At 55.0% G+C, this 21,162-nt stretch overlaps 1 protein-coding gene across 2 annotated transcripts in view; it reads left to right on the top strand.

Annotated features, from left to right (window-relative positions):
- Positions 1–817: 817 nt before the first annotated feature.
- The window catches only part of JPH2 (junctophilin 2), a 34,200-nt gene continuing 13,855 nt past the window's right edge, over positions 818–21,162 (top strand). For both annotated transcript variants that reach the window (XM_069806250.1, XM_069806260.1), the window contains exons 1-2: positions 818–1,590; positions 9,120–9,903. In XM_069806250.1, coding sequence (XP_069662351.1) covers positions 1,212–1,590; positions 9,120–9,903 — 1,163 coding nt within the window. In that variant the 5' untranslated portion in view covers positions 818–1,211. The remainder of the gene's footprint in view (positions 1,591–9,119; positions 9,904–21,162) is intronic.

Below are 21,162 nucleotides of genomic sequence, written 5' to 3'. Positions count from 1 at the left end.
TTGCTGTGACAATGTCTTTAGGAGATGGGACAGCTGTGGCTGGAAGAAGGGAGGGCTTGGATTAGCCTGTTACCTGGTGTTTCATTCCTTGTCCTCTCTACCATCTGTATTTGATGACATGGATTGTTACAAGCAAGCAAGGTGGGCTGTCACTACCAACGTGTCTGCAACTGTCCCAGGGGTAGGGTCTCACCTTTCTATTCCAAACATAGACATAAATTACGTGCCAGCTGTTAAACAGAAGGAGATTTTGATGAGTTTGTTGTTGTTAGGGAGAGAGGAGGGAGTGACTACTGGTGAATTTTCTTCACTACCCTAAAGCAGCTCTGGAAGTTCAGAGGAGCGGACAGGGAGGCGAGTTGCGCTGCCCTCAGGTGAGTGGGACGTACGCTGTAGTCTGGGTGAGGGCTGCACTTCCACTCCTTGTTCTGACCCTGCCCGCTTCAGGACCGCTGCGGGCAAGCCCGCCCGGAGGGGCTGTCCGACGGCGCAGCGTGTTCCCCCCGGCTGCCTGCCGCCTGCCTCTGCCCATCCCTGCCGGGGGGGGTCCGGCGGAGCGGCTGCCGGTGCGCCCGGTGTGGAGGGAGCGACGCGCCCCCTTCCCAGGCTCTATTTTAAGCAGACATTTACTTTCCCAGCCATCTTCTCCGCCTGGATCCCTGCCCGGGGCGGGGGCCGGGGAGGGGGGCCGGGGGGGGGATGTGTCTCTTCCCTCCTTCATAAAAGGGCCCCGAGGCGGAGGCCGGGCTCCGGGGGGTTATTTTTGGGAGCAGCTCCTGGGATCCGATGGCCTTGTTAGGGCAGCGCTGACCTTTCTCCTGGCGGGGGAGGAGAGCGGAGCGGGCCGGGCAGGGCAGCGGCGGCGGCGGCGGCCGGGCCGGGGGAGCGCGGCCGGCTCGGGACCCCCTTCCTCCGCCGCGGGGCTCGGCTCCATGCCCGCGGCGGGGGCGCGGCGGCGGGGCAGGTAGCGGCGCGGCTCGGCTGCCCCTCCCGGGGCCGGGCCGGGGCGGGGGGGGGCTGGGGCCCGGCCCGCCCCTCTCCCCTCCCTCCAATTTCTCCTTCCTCCCGTTCCCCGGCCCCTCGGCCGGGCGAGGCGAGGCGGGAGCCGCCGCTCCCGGCGCCCAGCGCGGCTCCTTCGGGGATGCGGCAGCCGCGGCCCGGAGCTCTGCCCCTGGGAGAGCTGCCCGGCTGAGGGGGCACCGGAGGGTACCATGAGCGGCGGCAGGTTCGACTTCGACGATGGAGGTGCCTACTGCGGGGGCTGGGAAGGGGGCAAAGCCCACGGGCACGGCATCTGCACCGGCCCCAAGGGCCAGGGCGAGTACTCGGGCTCCTGGAACTATGGCTTCGAAGTGGTGGGCGTGTACACGTGGCCCAGCGGCAACACCTACGAAGGCTACTGGTCCCAAGGCAAGAGGCACGGCCTAGGAATCGAGACCAAAGGACGGTGGGTTTACAGAGGCGAGTGGACCCATGGCTTTAAGGGACGGTACGGCGCGAGGCAGAGCATGAGCAGCGGAGCCAAGTACGAAGGTACCTGGAATAACGGCCTGCAGGACGGCTATGGCACCGAGACGTACGCTGACGGAGGTAAGGGTGACTCCGGAGGGGCTGAGAGGGTGGCGAACGGCGTGATAGCCAGCCTGCGATGGCAGAGGCTGCGTGTTGTGCCCGCCGAAGGGGTGACCTAATCCTGTCCCCAGTCGCGAGGTCCGGACAGGCGTGATGGTCCACAATGAACCGTTGGGGTGCTTGAGTTGAGAAGCAGGGCTTGGGGGGCAACCGCCTCAAAAATACGTGTGTGTCCCCTGTCCCCGCTGTCGGGTGCGGCGTGTGCGGCTCGCTGTCTGCAGGCACGAGGGAGGAGCAGCAGGAGCATTGCCCTCACCATCCCTCCCTCGGGAGCTGCTCTCGAGTGTCCATATCAATAGTTAACACCAACCAACATGATTTGTGTAGTCTGTGACTCCTTGTTCCCCAGGCACTGGTTATTGCTGTTCATCACTGAACTAAACCAGAAATGCCTCGCCGGTGTGCGAGTGCAGCGAGCCGTTCACTCGCTTGCTGGGCAGCGAGTTGTGAATGTTTTCACGTCAGATATAAGCCCCCCACGGCATCGTAGAACACTTTGCCTATGCGTTAGACGCCACTTGCGTGCCCCTGACGGGCTGCCTGGACATCTGCCTTGCTGAACTGTTTTGGTTGACTTCATCTAAGCTGTTTACGTAGTCACACGCCTTTCCCTAAAATAAATCCCTTTGATTACTTGGAAGCTCTCAACCCCTGCTACTACACAAGTGCACCGCATAGTCAGATATTTGTTGTGCTCTGTAAATGCTCAGTCTAATTGTGTTCTTGCATTAGTGGCAATTCGGGGGTTAGAAACGTTGCAAGAATCTCTGTGCAAGTAATTCCGTAGCTCTTCAGTACTGTAATGTTCCAGGCTGCCATATTTAGGATAGCTAAATAGAGAGGGTGATTTGAAAGAAATACATTTCAAAATATGGATCAGAATTGCATCTATGTTTATCTAGGACAAGCAATAGAGTTAGTTTGTAAAGAAAAATAACAGTAATGGTATAAATTTTCCTAATGAAAAGCATCTCATTTATAGACATTAGAAAAATGGACTGATTCAAGACTGGCTGTCAGGGTAATGCTTTTTCATAGATGTTTCTCAATGAGTTGCCTAGGTACGTGACTAACTTTAAGCCTGGGAATATAGTATTGAAGTTGACTCATTTTCTTTGTGCCCTTGGAGGTTGTAGGTACAGACACGAACTGATGTGTCCCCCCGGCTCCTTAAATTTTCTTCCCCCTCTGCCCTGCGGCTGTGGAGCAGTTAAATGCTGACCTGCGCAGGTTGCACAGTGGCAGTGAGAGTTCAGGCTAACGCACATACATGCACCTGTGCACTGCAGAAACTTCACGTGTGGTTGTAAGACATGTAGGTTATGTGTAAGGTGTGCTCTGGTGAGTAGCGTGCAGCGATCAGGTAACTGTCAGCAACGGCTGCCATTGGGACTTTAATTTTGGAGATGTCAAGGTCTCCTGTGAATTTGTATGGCCGCTTCCTCGCTGCTTCCTAAAATGCATCTTCTTCTAAGAGTGCAGGGTGACTGGATTTCAAGTTAATGTTGTACAGAATTTTGAGAGGCAAAACTTGATGTAGGAGTTTGAATATGATTAGATCGCGGACTGAAAGCTTGGGATAGAAGAGGGAGAAAGATGAGTCAAGAATTTCTCCTGTAAGGATATGTAAGATATTGCTTCGGTCAATGTAGTGCTCCCCGGGTGTTGTCCCACACCCAAGAACGTGCTGTCTGTGCGATCCCTGGCGCCACCCGAGGTTGGCAGTTTCGCCCTGATCCGTGAAGATGTGCCCTGCCAAAGCCTCCCCGGACAGCGCTGAGCTGAGCCCCCCAGGGCCCGGCCAGACCTGGCTCACAAGGGCTGCGCCCCGGTGCCCGGCAGCTGCTCCTTGCGTTGGGCCATCGCGTCCTGGCCGGTCTGAGCCGTTCATTCAAGACGTGAGCTTCTCTGAGTGGAGGGGAACGTGTAGAAAGCTGCATCCGAAGCCAAGGTGGGGATCGCCAGCCAGCATCACGTGCGTTGGACAGGGGTGGAATGATCTTGCTGACTTGCAGGACAAGCTCCTGTTTTGTCTCCTCACCTGTGCACGGTAACCATCTGCAAGATCCAGATGTGGCCAGGCTGCTAATTGGACCTGTTAATATTTGAATTTGAGGTTGCCAAGATAAACATCTGGAAAGGCTTTGGAAATCTGCCGTCCCTTGAGTAGGGGACGTGATTCCCAAGGTGCCTGGAAGCTAGCCACGCGAGGAAGAGGGCTCTGGGAACGTGCAGCTCTTGCCAGGTCGTTAGAAGCTTTAGGTCATGGTTGAGCTGCCTGCGGGTTTCAGGGAGATGTAGCTGATTCTAATGTTCTAAACTAGACTTTAAATTAACTTTTTATATATATATTTTTATATATATACACACACATAAAAACTTTCAAATACATTTACAAATCACAGACAACCTTGTATTTTATATTGTGGCTGGCCAAGGCTGGTGGCTAAATAAAGTCCAAATCTGCAGTGAAGCTTTTGGAAATCATGTATAGATTTTTTGGTGTCTATTAAGAAGTGGACTTATGGTATGGTTTAGCCTAGGCACTGCATGGGTTGTTTGCTTTTTCTCTCAGCTACCAAATGCCCATTTTTGTGAAAACTACAAGTGACTGATGCCTTAAACGACTTGCCTTCTCTAACATTGATTGAAATCAGCCAAGGGGTTCAGAGCTCCTGGTGTGGCCAGGCAGAGACAGTAACATTATGATTATGATATATTTCCTTGGGTATCCAAGCTGAATATACATGTGTGTCTGCTGCTGTCACCAGCAGAGAGCTCGGAGCCCTTTACAGGGGCAGGATGTGCTAGCTAAAGCGGGTGGTGATTGGGGTTGTGGAAGGCACAGCATGAAAGAAGTCATCATTTTGCAACCTAAGCTATGAGTAAACACTTAGTCATTTGGCTTCCACCTGTAGGTTTTGTCTCTGCTCTAAGAAAGGCCTCATTTTTTGGTTACTTTTGTGCTTTTGAGTCTGAGTGTTTGACTCAGTCAAGTCTTACTGCAGAAAAAAGTCTCGCTGCTAATGCAGAATTGTACCGGACACGCAGGATCTGGGCCCAAAGCTAGGCTTTGCTATACAAATACCTGTTTATATATATCTATGGCGGGGGGAACTCAACTACAATTGAAGCAGCCTAAAACCAACTTATTTTTGACGCTGCAATTTGGTCTCAGTGCTAAGAGAAAACAGTGGTGTCACTTAACTTCGTGCAGAAACAATTAGACCATTCAGCAATCACGAGACCACAAGAAAGGGGAAGTGTGCTTTACCAGGAGAGATGAAATGGGGTGATATGGAGCAGCACCAACTCCTTGGGTGCCCAGGGCGGGGAAAGCACGGTGGGAAGGGGCCTAGGCTGGGACAGAAGGAGCAGCATCCATGGGACTGCAGCCAGGGAAGCAGGAACGGGCTCTGGGTGAGCAGAGAAGTTGCTGACTTGTGTCTGCTGCCTCTGTAGCAAAGCTCCTGCATGGCTGAATTTGATCGATGAATTAATGCTGTGAATTTTTTTTACCCCTCTCTGGGGTTTTTTTTCTGCCTTTCTTTTCCAATAGAACCTATCAGATGGCACTGTTGGCACCAAAAACAAGCACTAGGTTTTCGCTCGCCTGTCTTGCACGTGGTGCTGTGCACTGATTGAAAGTCCCTGGCCTTTTACACTGAGTTCTTCTAACACGTCTGTCATCACAGTATTTGGGTAACAGCAGAGGATCATAGGGCAGTGATACGATTTGAGTTGTTTGCATTATTTACCTGGTTGGCTGTATTATTTACATTCATCACTAATTATACTAGAGCTTCGAGGCAGGCTGGGAAGGGGAGATGCGACACTGCTGACAGCAGGTTCTCGTTGCCGGGCTGGGTGTGCACCAGGAGCTGAAGCTTTCGCCTTTGATGCAGCCAGGCACCGTCCTGTCCTGCTGCCAGGGCGAAAAGGAGGGTGCTACCACCCTGTCGGTGTGTTTGGAGGTGAAGGCTGCAGGGATACTGTTTTCATCAATCCCACAATTTAATTCTTCCTGTCCTATGAAGATACCCAGGCAGGGCCACCCCCCTGCTTTGGTCGGGGACGGGCTGAGGTGGTGAACCAGGTACCTGGGGGTCGCAGAGAAGCCAGTGGTTTTTTGTCATTACGACAAGAAAAAATGCAGGCAATAAAGGATTATAGGGGTCCTGCCCCCAGTAATTGCACCCTGATGGGGTTAGGTGGCTCTGTCCCACCGCCCTGGTGAATCAGGCAGGGCTGGGAAGGCAGGGAAGCGGGGCTCTGTCCCATTTTCATCCTAAATAGAGATTTTTTTTTTTATATTTTTTTTTCACATCCACTGCTTTGTAAATTATTTTTTACAGAACTTCAGATGCATGTGAGTGCATGGCTGCCTGGCTGGCGGCTTTGTGTCCTGCCTGTCCCCCCTTGCCCAGGCTGCTTTGATATTCAGGGAGTAGCAGTGGCTCAGGGACGTGCAGCCCTGCTGACCGCGTGCGGTGCAGAGAGGGTTTGCACAACCCCATTCTCTCTTGAACCGGCTGCATTGGGACGTGTTGGCGAGCCAGGGCTTGGCTCCGCTCAAGCCTTGCGTGGCCCGACGCACGGCTGCCGGTGCCTCCAGCTGCTCTCAGCAGCCTCTGGCTCTGCTCCAGGGGTGGTTTATGGCTCTGCCCTGGCATGAAGCCTCAGCCCAGCACTGAATTGCAGCATGATGGGGACACGGCACTGCCTGCTCACCCCTGCCTTGGTTGAGCAGCCGCGGTCAGCATGGTGTGTGGGTGCCCTCTGTTAAGCCAGGTGGGGTTGGCAGGTTTGGTCACACCACGTGCCAGAGGGATGGCGTTGCTTGTGCCATGCAGGCTGAAATTGGGCATCTGGGACTAGTCTGAAGAGCTGGTGTGGAACCTCATGTTGAGGGTAGGCATGTGTGCCCCCAGGATGTGGCACCCCGGTCTCTGCTCCCTGAAGATCCGCTGTGCCACGTGGCTTTTCCCATCCGGGTGGCCTGGTGCTGCCTGGGGGGATAGAGGGGGATGGGGACTTGCTGGAGGGCAGCGGCTGCTCTGACCTGGCCCCCGAGGAGCAGCTAAGCCCCCTAAACCTGTGAGAGGTTTCCGGAGTTCCTCTTCCAGGGAGTTAACATGGCGGCACTATCAGCTGCAGCCTGTTATGTGCGAGGTTGTCCTGTCCTAGGAGGAGGTCTCCAGTGTCACCCCGATCGTGTGTCAGCCCTGCTCGCTGGCTGGGCGAGTGGGGATGGAGCACCGACTTCACTGGCTCTCAGTGGGGAGGGATGTGGGGGCACTACGGGGTCTCCATAACTTCATTTTGTGCTAGGAAGACCCATCACCATTTTACAGAGAGGGATTTGGGAGCACAGTGAGGAACACACCCAGATATCTGGACATCTCCAACAACGGTCCTTGGCTCCCAGCTTGTGCCCAGACCCCTAACCCACGCTGCCCATCTTATTTTTCCTAACAGAGCTTCAGGCTCTGCCAAGAAACTGGGCAATGGCCCCCTGCTCTGGCAGGCTGCTCCCCATGCCTGGCCACAGCCCGCAGATGCTCTGTACTACCTGAACCCTTACTTTTTTTAGTAGGGGAGGCCAACTGTTGCAGGGAGCCCGAAGTCCTGTGTGCCGCAGGGTGGGCAGGAGCTGGCGGGGGGCGGCTCACCCCGGGGCAGCAGCTGCTGCCCGCTCGGGCACTTCTTGTCTTTCCTGGCCCCCAGCGCTGTAAGTTAACACCCCACAGGCAGGTCCAAAGAGGATTTCAACGAAACCTGAAGCTTGGGAGGAGAGATTATGCTGCAGAAGTGGCCTGGGAGACTGTAAAATATGCACTCCCACAATCGCCAAAGAAGGAACTGGATTTGCTCCCCGGGGAGCAGGGTCATCCCTGGTCTCAGTAACAGCGTCCGAGGGGGGAGATGAATGCCTTGAAGATAGGTCACCCCCTTCTGTCTTAGCCTGGCCCTGCTGAGTCTCCCCGGGACCCTGGGAGTGCTTGCTCTCCCCAAATTTGGTGCCTCCTGGTAGGTCACTGCTTAATGAAAACCACGTTTAGGACAGATGCCCGTGAAAATGCCCCCAGAACAGCTGACCCTTCGCTTGCATGAAGCAGCGCCTGGGAGAGTGAAGGAGTGGGGTGGCCTTTCCAAGGGTGTTTGTGCTTCCCCAGCACCCTCTAGCTGTGCCCCGTGATGGGGGGCTGCTGGAAGCCTCTGCCCTGCAGGGTGCTGATCTGGGGCGAGGTGGCCCATTCCAGGTCCTGTAACGCCAGGAGCAGAGCTGAATGCTGCTTTTGTTTTGGGTGGTTTGCTGGTTTCTGAGGCAACCACATCTACAGACTGAGGAGAGCCAGGCTGGGGAGCTCATCCCATCCCGTCCCATCCTGTCCCATTCCACAGGGCTCAGCGGGGATGCGCTGACCCTCGCAGCCTGCTGTACTGGCATACGAGTGTGGGTGCTGTAGGCAAAGGCTGCCCTGCCAGCCCTCCTGCCCTTCCTAGGAGCTCTTCTTGCAGGGGGCTTCGATGCTACTAATTTAAGTCTCTTGACATCCTGGTGAGAAAAATCAGAGCGGTGGTCTCCAGTTCACTCTGCTAGAGCCTGCAAACGTGCAGACCTGGAGAGGAGCAGTGTGCTTTTCCCAGTCCTTCAGGGTGTCTCTGCCAAGGTCCTGCTGGCTCTTAGCAGGGTCTTGTACCCCGGGTGCAGCTCTGCCATGGCAAGCACAATCCTCTCTGTGTCCCCCCATCATATGACACCATGTGCCCTCTTGAGCTGGATTTGGAGGAGCATGGTAGAACAGTGGGTTTTGGGGCAGAGCTGGAGGAACCCTGCACAGAGGTGCTTCACCCTTCTTCCTTTTTCGCCCATCTCTTGCTTTGCACAGCATGGCACAAGCCTTGGTCTTGGGACCACAGAGAAGCTGTATGTCAGGGCCAAGCAGATGCTGCTGCAGGTACCAGGGCAGCCCATCCTATGGCCAGGTGCCTGACTTGGGGGTCTAGAGCTGGTCCGGGCAGCCTGCAAGTGACAAACTGCAGAACAGGCTGAAAGGGACTGTCACTGAGCCAAGAAGAGCTGTGCCACCGCAGTTTGTGTGTCTGCTGGGGCTGCTGCCACCCTCTTGGCACAGCCCAAACTCCAGCCCCACGGGGCTGCCTCCCACTGCCTGCTCTGGATGCAAATCCTGACTCTGTCCGTTAAGTAGCTTTGGGTTTGCACCAGTGTCCCCTGGCATCCCAGCCCCTTTCCAGTGAGCTGTCACCTGCCAGCAGCAGCTCTCGGGCTTGCGTCCTCTGCCTTCCACTCCCTGGGGACTGCTGCTTTTGCATGTGGGTGAGCATTAGCAGAGTTGGGGCTCCTCTCCAAGGGAAGGTGGGTACGTCCGCTCTAGGGCAGCGCTACCCTGCAGCCCACCTTCCTTTGCTGGCCCACCCAGGAGCGAGCTACCTTTTCACCCCATCCCTCTTCTCTCCCGCAGGCACGTATCAGGGCCAGTTCACCAACGGCATGCGGCACGGCTACGGCGTGCGGCAGAGCGTGCCCTACGGCATGGCCTCCGTGGTCCGCTCCCCGCTGCGCACCTCCCTCTCCTCCCTGCGGAGCGAGCACAGCAACGGCACCCTGCCCCAGCAGGACTCCCCCGCCGCCAACCCCGAGAGCCTGCCCCTCTCGCCCACCATCACCCGCGGGGGCTTTGCCCTCAGCCTCTATGCGGAGGCGGAGGCCGGCAAGCCGAAGAAGGGGGGGCTCTTCCGCAGGGGCTCCTTACTGGGGAAGCTGAAGAAGTCTGAGTCCAAGTCATCCCTGGCCAGCCAGAAGAGCCGCGTCAGCTTCCTCAAGAGCGAGAGCGGGATCAGCTCGGCCGCCAGCGACGCCACCTCCACTGTCAGCCTGGGCGAGGGCGCCGAAGGCGAGGAGTACCCCCCCTTCGAGTCCGACATCGACGCCACCACCACGGAGACCTACATGGGCGAGTGGAAAAACGACAAGCGCGCCGGCTTCGGCGTCAGCGAGCGCTCCAGTGGGCTGAAGTATGAGGGCGAGTGGCTGGACAACCTGCGGCATGGCTACGGCTGCACCACGTTGCCCGATGGCAAGAAGGAGGAGGGCAAGTACCGCCACAACGTCCTCGTCAAGGGCATGAAGAAGCGTGTGATACCCCTCAAGAGCGCCAAGATCCGGCAGAAGGTGGACAGGAGCGTGGAGGGGGCTCAGAGGGCTGCAGCCATCGCCCGGCAGAAGTCGGAGATTGCAGCGTCCAGGTAGGTGCTTGGGGCTCCAATGCGCAGGTCCCCACGGTGGTCGTGGTCCCCATCCTACGTGTCCCTCTGGAGCCATGCTGCATGGCTGGCAGTGGGGTCCAATGTGGCTCCCTGCAATTTCTATTTAATTCTGGTGGAGCGGGGCCGAGGGACCTTGTGGCAGCCCGGGGGTGTTCAGGACCTGTCCTCCCTCTCACTCCCTCTCCTGTCCCCTTGCAGCCCTGGTCCAGGGGGAGCTGCTGGCCAGCAGGAACTGGCACTGGCCCCAGCACTCAGCGGGACGGGGACAAGGAACTGGTGGGATGGGGAGCACCCTGGTAATGTGCCAGGCTGCCAGAGGTGTCGTTGATGGGGCAGGATGAGAAATAGTGGGGTTTGGCTATGGTAAATCCAACAGGCTCACGAGCAGGCAGCGGGACGTGTCCCAGAAAAATTGGGTCTGCAGCAGAGTGCAGCTCAGCCCCAGAGCCCCCGGTGTGGCTCTGTGGGGAGTCTATGGGATGCATTAGGGTCGTCACTTAATTTAGCGGCTGAGTGTAATGGGCTCTGCGGGACAAGCACTGCTGTGCTGGGATGCTGCGGACTGGTAGGCAGGACCTATGGTGGGTAACAAACAGAGGAAGGGGCTGCCTTGGGGAGCCCCGTCTGCCCCCAGGACCCAGCAGTCCTCGGCCGGGTTTCGCATGAGTGTTTCTGCCACGAGGTGGGCGGCAGCCAGAGCGAGGGCAAGATGACTGTGTCCATGCTGGATGGCTGAGCCTGATCCCGCAGCACACAGCCCCATCCCACAGCCCATGATGCTTTAGGATGCTGGGAAAGGAGGAAGCAGGGAGGGCTCAGCTGGGTTTGACCCCTTTTGTCCCCCCAGTTTGTCCTGGCCAGACCCCAGGGGTGGGAAGAGGGCTGTGGCAGCCGGCAGCGAGTGAGTGGCAGCGTGTCTGGGGATGCATGCTGCAGGGGTGCGTGAGGGGCTGCTGCGAGCACGTGGCAGTCTCTTGCACCGGTGTCCCTTGCACTGGCAGACATGCAGGCACCACCGGGCACCACATTGCCCCTACACTGCCTGGTATGTTGGGACCAGACAGGTAGGCTCTGCTCAGAATTAGCTGTGTTAGAAATTAGTGGGAAAAGAAAGTGCTAATTGCTCCGTCATCCCTCCTGGGATGGAGGAGGGAGGAGACGAAAGAGCAGCTCTAGTGTCTGCCTGCGAAGGGCAGGAGAAAACCTCCTTCCCCTGCTCACATCCCTGCCTGTGTCCGAGCTGCGCCTGCAGCACGTTCCTCCTCCCACAGCATTCCTGCCAGTCTCGGAGCCAGCCTGGCAGACACCAGAGATTGTCAGGCAGGGGCAGAGCCTTTGCTCCTCCTCTCTTCCTCAGGAAAACGTGGTTGTGACAGACCTCGAGGTTTCACCTTGCCTTTCCATCAAAACCTCGCCCCACGCAGGCTTTGCTCAGCTGCTGGGCAGTGGCTGCAAATCTGGGCTGTCCTCCCTTGCTCCTTTTTAGTGCTGTTTAATTATCAGTTACTCCATTGTCAAGCAGAAATGGGAAATAACAGCAGTGGGGACAGCGCCTGTTCCCAAACGCCATCCGTCCCCTCCGAGAAATCCCGGCTTTACTCTCCCGGCAGCCATTTCTACTCCAGAGTTTTGTGGGGAACGTGATTGGTTTTTTAGCAAAACCCAGTTGCCTCAGAGACCAGCAGAGAGAAAGCGGCAGGACTGCAAGTGAAATGCCACTCAGGGCCAGCTAGGATAAAAATAACGGGCTGGGGCAGCATGGGGCTTGCCGGAGCCTCCCAGCAGGGCAGGCTCAGCCCGACACCAGCTTTGCCGTGCCCAGAAGTGTGTGGCCGCAGTGCTACGCGCCCGTAAATAAGGAGGCTGGAGCTGCAAAAGCTGCTCCCCAAGAGCTCAGCTGGTTTACACAAGCCTCTTTTTATTATACACTATTTACACTTTGGATCAAAAGCGGCTCTGCAGTGTTTTCCATCAGGGGCTGGAATGTGCCTGCTGCCCTGACGGGGGACTGCATCCCTCCCCAGCACAGCTGGGGAATAATTTCCTATTAAGGAAACCTTGGAGCTGGAGGAAATAAGACATTAAAGCTGCTTTCCTCCAGGGAGTCCTCCCCTAGCAGACCCTGCGATAGTGCGGCTGTTGCGGCAGGGGAAGAGAACGCCGCTTTCCCCAGCAGTGTGATGCCCCTGATCCCGTGCCTGCGGCACTGCCTGCAGCTGAGCTGGACCTGCTGCAAGAAGGACAATTCAGGCTCCTCCGTCTTGTAAACTGTAATTCACCACTTCCATCAGTGTTTATTCCTGGTGTATGTTGCTCTGGGCAGGGCCACTCTCTCTACCTGCTGCCTTTTGAAAATCTGACTGCTGCTCTCCTCCCTCCTCTTTTCAGTTCAGCTTTGGGGTTGAGAGTAAATATAGATAATTTTGTCTCAAGAGGGTCCTTAGGTTAAACGCCAGCTCTCCCACCGACTTTTTCTTTGGCCTTGAACCTTGCCTCAGTTTCCACACCTAGGACAGAGAGTAATTGCAGACAGATTGTGAAAATCAATTATTAAGGTTTACAAAAGGTCTGTACTATCATTAGCACTGCCCAAGCTCATAACTGCGAGGTGGAATTTCCTAGATGGAGCATTTATATTTCTCCTCAGATGGCAGTGTATACCTTACCAAAGAAATGTATTCGAGGCTACACGAATCCTTTTTTGGGGGAAGATGTGACATATCTATATGTAAGATTATTGCTAGGAACTAATTAGCAGGACACAGCAGTGGGGCTGCACAGATGCCCAACTACCTCCACATACCTGTGCTGTTGTATATGGATGTTTGAGTTTCATTTGCTTCTGGCACTCAGGGGAGCCCCTTGCAGAGCTAACCTACTGTAACATTCAGCCTTCTGTTGTCTGGGGTTGAAATGTCAGGAGGACCAGATTTCACTCTTTTGCACCATAAAAGGCTCTTTAGGGATGGAAATCCTGAGGAAAACAAGCCCACGCCTGGAAGCTGCCTCGGCCAGTTGCACCACAGGAATCCCAGGCACGTGCCTGAGCTCTGGTGGTGCGCAGGCAGGCGGCTACCGGCAGCACTGATGGGCGCCCTGCCTGTGATCTGCCCTGCGGAGACGGGTGGGAGAGCAGTGATGGTCAGGGGGATGATGGTCAGCTGCTGTCAGCAAACCTTCCTCGATCCACACTCTGCTCTGAGGGTGTCTGAGGCACCAGGCTGCTTTGCTGCTCCTGCCCCACCTGCCTGCTTGGTTTGGGCATTCCAGCCAGCGCCAGGGGCAGTGCCAGCTATTGCCTGCCCCGCTGCCTGTCTTGCCCAAGCAGCGCTGCCCTGGCCTCCTTGGCTCCCTCCTGAATCCTCCTGGGTCGGCAATCCAGCTGCTTTCCCTGTTGTGCAAGAGGCTCAGGATAGAGCTGGAATCACCTCGCCGCCAGCTGAGGGAAGGGCGATTTTTTTTTTTAAATTATTTTTTTTTAATTCTTTTTTCATTATTTTAGTGAAAATCATTTGGCATGGGGCCACACTGTCCTGAACAGCCCATCTCCGCTCCCCCAGCTGCCCCCTCACCCCAGGCAAAGCCCCTCAGTGCTGCTCAGACGTCGGGCAGAAACCCCAGGCACATCTACTGACAGTTCTGGGGATCAGCTAATAGGTTGGAGCTAATGGAAGTTAAAGTATGGTGAATCCTCACCCAGACTGCGTCACTCGGGAGAAGTTGTCCTGAAGCACAGGCTCTGCAGCGGCCAGTGGAGATGGCTTTACTCCTGCCCAAGGGTAACCACAGGTGGACATGGGGTTTAACATGCACCATATGATGTCTGTTAGCCATGCCCTGGACTGCTGGTGCCCTGGGACTTGCCTTGCTGTGATCCCAAGGGATTCCTGTCAGAGCTGGAATGTGGCTGTTCTTGTGGTTTCAGGTGAAGGCACCTACCGTGTCCCTCCAGCCTCCCCCTTTCCCACCATCTGTCCCATCTGGGGGCTTCTTTGAAAAAATATTGGGGTGGGTGGGAAAGGCAGTGAGGACCTGGGATCGCAGCTGGGACATCATCTCCCCAGTGCTTAAGTAGACAAGACGGCTCAAGGACCAGCCAGCAGGTCTGTCCTCCACCAGCCCCAGTGAGGAGGGGACAGCCACCACCAAGCCATGAGCGAGCCAGTTAAAAGCCAGTCTGAGGTGTGTAACAGCTGCCCTGGAGTTTTCTGGGCATGTGGTTTGGTGCCAAACACGGTGCTCTGCACCCCTGGGTGCTTGGGGAGCACTGTGCAGTATGTGCTTGCCTGTCACGTGGGGAGGATGGTCTTACTGAAAGCAGGGAGAAGGAGCGTGGAAATGGTCAGCTTTCATCTTTTCAGAATAGATTAAAATAAAATAAAAAGCAAGAGGAAGTGCAAGACCGGTTGCAGGGGCAACCTTTGATTTTTTGAAAGCTGTGCGTTCAGTAGCCAGGCAGCTCATACAGGGCATTTCTTTCTCACTGGTGCTTCTGGGGGACAAAATGAGCGTAAACACTGCAAATCCCACATCCATCCCACTGCAACAGCTGTCGTGGTCTGCCTCTGCACGGGGTTATGCTTTGCAGTAACTTGGACCAAAATCAATGGAGGGACTTGGCCGTGTGTTCTGCAAGGCACAGGTCTCGCCACACTCCGAGATCGTTTGACAGGCATATGTCCTGTTAGCAAAACCTCAGATATATCTGCCAGATGTCACTGGATCAATAGGAAAGCAAGGGACAAGGGACAGTAATTTCTGCTGTGCTTCACCTGTTTGTCTTCAGATGCTGGCCCTGAAGCCCCTGTGCAGCTGGAGTTTTTTATGCCTGGAGAGTACAACTAAAAATGAATAAATTTTTAATTTATTTTTGGTTGTAATGTAATATCTATAGAGGTCCTGCAATACAGCTGCTTGGCTAGATACCTGTAAGAATTTCTAAACTGCATTCTGAAATGTTGGCCTTTAATTCCTGTTAATGTAGTGTTTACTGACGACACTGAGCCTGGGCTGCATTAAAGCACTGTAGAACTGTGGCGAGCGCTTGGCATCAGAAATCGCATCAGTGCGGCTTCCCCAGCAGCAACACATGGGCATCATTCATAGTGTGAGCTGCTGCCTGGTTTTGAAGCTTAAGTTGTTTTTCTGTCCATACCCATGCCTTCGGAGCACGTCTTAGCTCTCCCTTCAAATAACAAGAGTGCTTGACGGCTCCCGTATCGCTTTCTAACCTCCCCTGCCCGGCCACATTCCCGGCAGCGCTGCCGCCGTCTCCCTGCGCTCAGCGATTCCAGCCTGCGTGGCCAGGCGGCAGCGAGCGTCTCTTCGGGGAACGCGGGTGTGTGGTGCAAATGACGTCCTGAAATCGCTGGAGTCAGCAGAGCCTCCTGACTAAATAAGGGCAGGCAGAGCAGGGATTTATCAGCGCTGCCCAAGCACGACAGCTGAGAGCCGAGGCCCGTGGCAGCCCACGCCGCTGGAGCTCGGCCGCGCGCTTCCACCGATAAGGTGCTTTATTTGGCACGGCTCTGCCCCGCCGAGCTCCTGCCCTCGTCCCCAGCGCGCTGGGGGGTTTATGCTGCTGGTGGGGAAGGTGGGCAACCAAAGCGATGTCTTCCCAATGCACCTCTTTGGTGAGCCATGGTGTGTGTTCAGGGCAGAGCTGGGCTGGTCCGGTGGCCATGGTGGCCTCGGCCGTCCTGGGGCTGGTGGTGCAGCTCAGCTTCCCTGAGGCCAGATTGGGCCTGGGATTTTCCTGAAAATCCCAGCTCACGCCTGGGATTTTCAGGTCTGTTGGACCCCGTGCTCAGACTTGGGAGTTTGCTCTGAAAGAGTTTTAGGATTTTTTAAAATACCCTTTGCCTTCTGCTTCCTCGGGCTTTTAAAAAGCCAGAGGTGTGGGTGGTCCCAGACCTTTAGGTCTGAGGCCAGAGGGCAGGATGCTCATGGCCACCCCACAAGAGCGGGCAGCAGCGGTGGTTCAAGGCAGTCCCTGCCAGGTGGGCTTCCCGCTCGGGAGAGCAGCGGATCCTCCTCTGCTGTCCCAGCTTCATGATCTCTGTGCTCCAGGACTGCACACCTCCGTGTGATGGATGTGTGTAACGAGGAGGCAGCAGCAGGCAGGAGATGGACAGAGCTTGCCCTGGCCCTGGGTGGTTTAGTGGCTGCAATTTGCCTCTAAGTGGGAGCTGCCAGGGAGAGACACAAGGGTTGGGAGCAGCATTTCTGCAGCTGTACGATCAGACACCAAAGGTGCTGCAGCCTGACCTCTCAGGGGCCTTAAAACATAGGTGGGTGCAGGTGGAGGGGGAGACAGGACTACCCTGGCTTCATTAAAATCCTCCCCCCCCCCCCCCGATTCCCTGTGGGGTGCAGGGGGCAGCTCATGCCGAGCAAGGTGTAGCCGCACCGTAGTGCGTATAAGCATCTCGGTGCTTCCACAAGCAGAGCTCGGAGAGAGCCAGCATGCGTGTAGGCAGGGAGAAACGAGGGCAGCCGTGCGGCTTCTGCCATAGCTGGGTGCCAGGACACAGCAGTGAGGGGACACTCCTCGGTCCTGCTCTCCCAGCAAAGACATTTCTCACAGAGCTCAGTGTGTTTGTAAAGAGGATAATCTTGTTTCATTCACTCTTGGTTAATAGAAACCCAGTCGCTGGCATGTATTTCTGCACCAACTGAAGCCCAGGGCTGGGACTCTCCCACTTTCTGTACAGCATTAGTGCCAGCAGTGCTCACTCCTTCCCATGAAACCAGCTGAATAAAGACCTTTTCCCCTTGCAGCTCCCGAGCAGGCGTGACCTCCTCCACATGGCTTAGCACAAACTGAGGTCGGTGTCCAGGATAACCATCTGTGGGGATGATGAAGGGAAACCTGCCTGGCCTGTGCCACCATGGCCAGGACCACTTCAGCTTGGGTTTCTCTCAAAGCTCTTGGAGCAAGAATGCCCCTGGCTGCCTTGTGCCATGGTGTTGTGTTGTCACTGCGCATGGTTTGGTTAGGAGCAACACTTCCACACGAGCCTCCCCATGCCCTGGATTGGGAGCTCAGGCACTTCGTGTCACTCGCGTCTTGGAGATGGGGACACCCAGCTCCTGTCCCAGAGCCAGGGCTTTGTCTTTACAGCCTCGTGATCGGGACTGAGCAGGGCTGGTTTGGGCTTGGTTGGGCTGAGTTTTTGTGGTTTTGCTGCCCCAGCGCACCAGTCTCCAGCTCTGTAGAGGTATTGCCTGTTTCAGATTGCTGCTTGACCCTCATCCGACCCCAAAAGGCCCTTGGGCTCACCCCTCCTTCTAGCTTACCCTTGCTGTCCTGGCTGCTGGAGCCGGGCAGGGAGCAGGCTGCAGGGTTCGGGTGAGACCCTCTCCATTCCTGGCCCCGCATGGCCATGGGGACAGCGAGCCCCAGGTTTAGGGTCCAGTGCCAGGATCAGACACCTGCCCCAGCTGCAGGATCCCCATGATGTGTCCCCACCGTGTGCAGGGCTTTGCAGGCTGGAGGGGTTTGGTGCAGTGAAATGAGTGATGGCGTGATGTCTTCACCCCTTTTTTCATCCCTTTCCCAGACTGGCCTCATCTCCAGCCCAGGCTGGCTGTGGCTCCAGCCTGGCACATTTTGGCCCACCGTGCTTGTTATGCTGATGCGTTTTGACTCTAGAGGAGGGTGCGCACAGCTTTATCTGTTTTCCACCAGCCTCGCGTGAATTTCCTTAGGCATTTTCATGCCCTATTAGGGTAAGAGGGAGCATGCACTTTCAGTAGCTCCAAGGAGAAAGCATCTGTTGGGCAGCAAACTGCTTTCTCCAGGGCTTCCCGGGTCTTTGGGGTCAAAGTGAGCGGGGCTGTGGCTTGCAGGGATCCCCTCAAGAGGAGCAGAGTCGGGATGGCAGAACGTCAGCCCCAGGGATGGGTATGAATCAGATAGCCGGTCAGGCAGGGAAAGTGGAATTAATGGGCTGTTCATTCTGACCTTGTGGGAAGTCCTTATCTCAACAGCTTACAAACACAGAAAGGGAAAAATGAAGTGTGACTTTAATCTGCAAAAACGACTGTGGAAAATGGTAGCTTCTTGTTCAATTGATCTGCTGCCGCGTGGAGCAGGAAGGCTTTGACTCCCATCCAAATGCTTGAAATCAGCCAGCAGGGAGCCGGGCTTTAAAATCATCTGATTCAGCCAGGCTTTGCTCAGAGGTTATCGTCAGTTCAGTGGAATGTGAAATAGGCTTATCTTGAAAAAGAAAAAATATTTAAGTAAAACGTCCAATTTAAATATAAAGCTTGAGATACAGAAACCCTCCTTCCTCCTGGAGGAGGTGCGTTTTTTTCAGCTTAGCCTGGTGCCGAGCCAGACTCTGGCTTTCTGAGCCCAAGTTTTTGTCATTTTGCTCCTGTGAGGACTGCTGAGCCTTCAGTGAGTGCCAGGAGGGACCTGTGTCCCATCGACCTGGGTGCCTTAAGCAACCTTGGATGCAGGTGCAGAGGATGTGGGTGCTGCAGCCCAGGCAGTGGGCTGGCAGCCCTTGCAGCTCTCTGCTCCCTCTCTTGTTTCTCCTGGACCTCAGATCTGTGAATGTCAACTCAAGAGATGTAGAGGGTTGGGAGAAAAAGGTTTCTGCCTTAAATTTGATGAATAATTGGGCTTCTGACCAAATGCAATATTTTAAGAAATCTGCCTGCTTTCATTTCCAAAAAAAAAAAAAATTTCCTGTTTTTATTTTTTGACTGGGGAAAAAACCCCACAAAACACATACTGCAGTTCCTCACGCTTTTGGTTTGGATTGCTGAAATCCAAAAAACATTCAAGTTAGAAGTTGCTAAAACTTTTTGCTGAAAAAAACAACAATCTTGGAGAGAAAACACATGCTTTCTGACCCATTTTAGCGCTGGCAGAGCTGGCAATTGGGTAGAACACACTCGGCTTGTGGATGCTGTCCGTTTGGCAAAGCTTGGGGCTGGGCAGTTGCTCCTGAGTCAGGCTGTGCTCCCTCGAAACAAATGACTGCTGCAGCCCTGGTGTTTTCCTGGAAGTGGGAATTCATTCTTCCAGGCAGGGCAGGCAGCAGCCCCTGCCCGCTCAGTGCAGGTATAGGCAGGGAGGCAGGAGCACATGGGGGACGAAAGGCTGGAAGACCCTGATTGCATATGTGCTGTAAAGATGTTTTGCTGCACTTCCTAGTGGGATAACCCCTCTGCCTTGATCTTGCAGTGGTAGGTAATTAAATAAGGGTCCCCAGAGCATTAGCTGAGCCCCTTTGGTAACGGTGTGGTGGAAGTTGGAACAAATCAGTGGCGTTTGTACATAGTCCCAAGGCTGTGCTGCTCTGGGAGACTTGACCCTCTGAGCTCCGCTTGATCTGCACTCAGGGCAGCACAGAGAAGAGCGGACCTGAAAACCAGGGAGAGGAGGAGGGAGTCCAGCTGGCAGCTGGAAATCTCCCCTTTTTCTCCCCAAAGCTGTCTCTGTGGATGCTCTCATGAGCTGCTCCCAGCCTGGCTGTGCTGGCAGGAGGGGCTCCAGCAGGGCAGGGAGCTGCCCGTCCGGCCTGTCTGGGGCCAATGCAGTGGCCCCGTGGCCGTGCTGCCATACCGGTGGCCGGCAGTCCTTTGAGCCGGCAGGCTCTGGCTTGCACTGCTCCATTTAGAGCCGGCTCCAGGCAGCTGCCTGCTGGCATCCAAGGGCTGCGGGGGAAACAGCAGCTGTGGTCTATGCCAGTCCTGCCGGCTTGTCGCAGCACATGGGCTCCGATGCGGGCTGCCACGACCGAGCCCTGATGGCTAGCTGCCCACCCGGTCCCACTTGGCTTGTGGGGCAGTCACGGTAGTGGAGATTAATTGATCAAATCTCCCGTACGCAGGGCCGGGGTGCGTAGGTTGTCATCTTATTGAAGACAGCTGCAGATATGTCTGCTGTAAGATTAATATCACTTTAACTGTTCCAAGGGGAAGTATCCCTTGGTGAAAGATGCAAGTGGCTCTGAGCTATTTAGAGCTGAGGATAACATTTCGGTATTTTAAAAATTCACCAAGTAATCATAAAGGCTAATGCTTGCTGAGCTCATTAGGTGGCAGGGAGCTCTGCCAGGCCTGTGCTCCTGAAGCACGGCACAGAAAAGGATGCTTTTCTCCTGGCTGAATGGTCTGTTCATGCCCTTTCTGTGGAAGGAAGGAGAAAAGGTCTGATTTATCCAGCTAAGTAGCCTGGGCATGTACAGAGTGCCACCACTTCTGTGTAAGTGCTGGTACCATGAGTGAAAAGCCTGGGACATCTCATGAACTGGCTGCAAGGGAAGGGAGGCTGGAGGGCAGAGCTGCTCTGCAAGGTCAGGATGGCTTCTCATTTGGGATTTCTTTTACAGTGATATGGAGGTGTTTCCTTTAGGAGGCAGTTTGTGTTGATTTATGCTTAATTCACAATTTAGATCACACCTTGCAGGTTTAGAGTCCATAACAGAAACCAGCAAAGACTCATGCACCCCAGGGATGTCAAAGTCTAAATTGAGTGGGTACGTGCACATGAATGATGGAGCAAGAAGAGCAAAAGGAGGGCGAAAAGTACAGCTGGCTCTCAGGACAGGACGCCCATGGAGTGGGACACACAGATAGGTTTGACTGTGGGCTGGGAAAGTGGCATGAGAAATGGACTGAAAAGGGATATCCAGTCCCATGGGCTGGTTACAAATGAGAGTAGCAGAGATTTGCTGGTATCTGTATGCACAGGGAGGCAGAGGGAGAGGCACAAAGGAGATGGATTGGAACTGAGCAGGAAGAAAGGGATGCTCCAACTATAGAGGTGACACAAGTCCAAAGACAGTATGGAAAACGGAGAAGCCAGAAAGTGTCTGTCCAGGTCAGGTCATAGAATCATAGAATGGTTTGGGTTGGAAGGGACCTTTAAAGGTTATCTAGTCCAACCCCCAACACAGGTCTGTGTTGGTCAAGTCTGTGTGTCTTGCCCTTCGCAATGTGAATCCAGAAGGGACCATGTTGTCATCAGCAAAAGCGTTTCTGCAGCTTTCCCTCTATCCCTTCTGAGTGCTGCAAACATTCCTGCCAAGACAAACTGTAACTTAAGTTTCTTCAGAAGGCCGAATGATTTCTGCTGGATGCTGGAGCAGGGATTTGCCTGGGGGTGGAAAACCCAGTTTCCAGGAGAGAGGAGTTCAGCAGAAGTCCCCCTTACTAGAGCTGACTGATGAATTATATTTGCTTAATGGCCTTTTTGGCAGCTCATGACATCAAGAA

The sequence above is a fragment of the Haliaeetus albicilla genome, chromosome 2, assembly GCF_947461875.1.
Source record: "Haliaeetus albicilla chromosome 2, bHalAlb1.1, whole genome shotgun sequence".
Classification (NCBI taxonomy): Eukaryota; Metazoa; Chordata; class Aves; order Accipitriformes; family Accipitridae; genus Haliaeetus; species Haliaeetus albicilla.
This window is presented reverse-complemented; position numbering and strand designations above follow the sequence as displayed.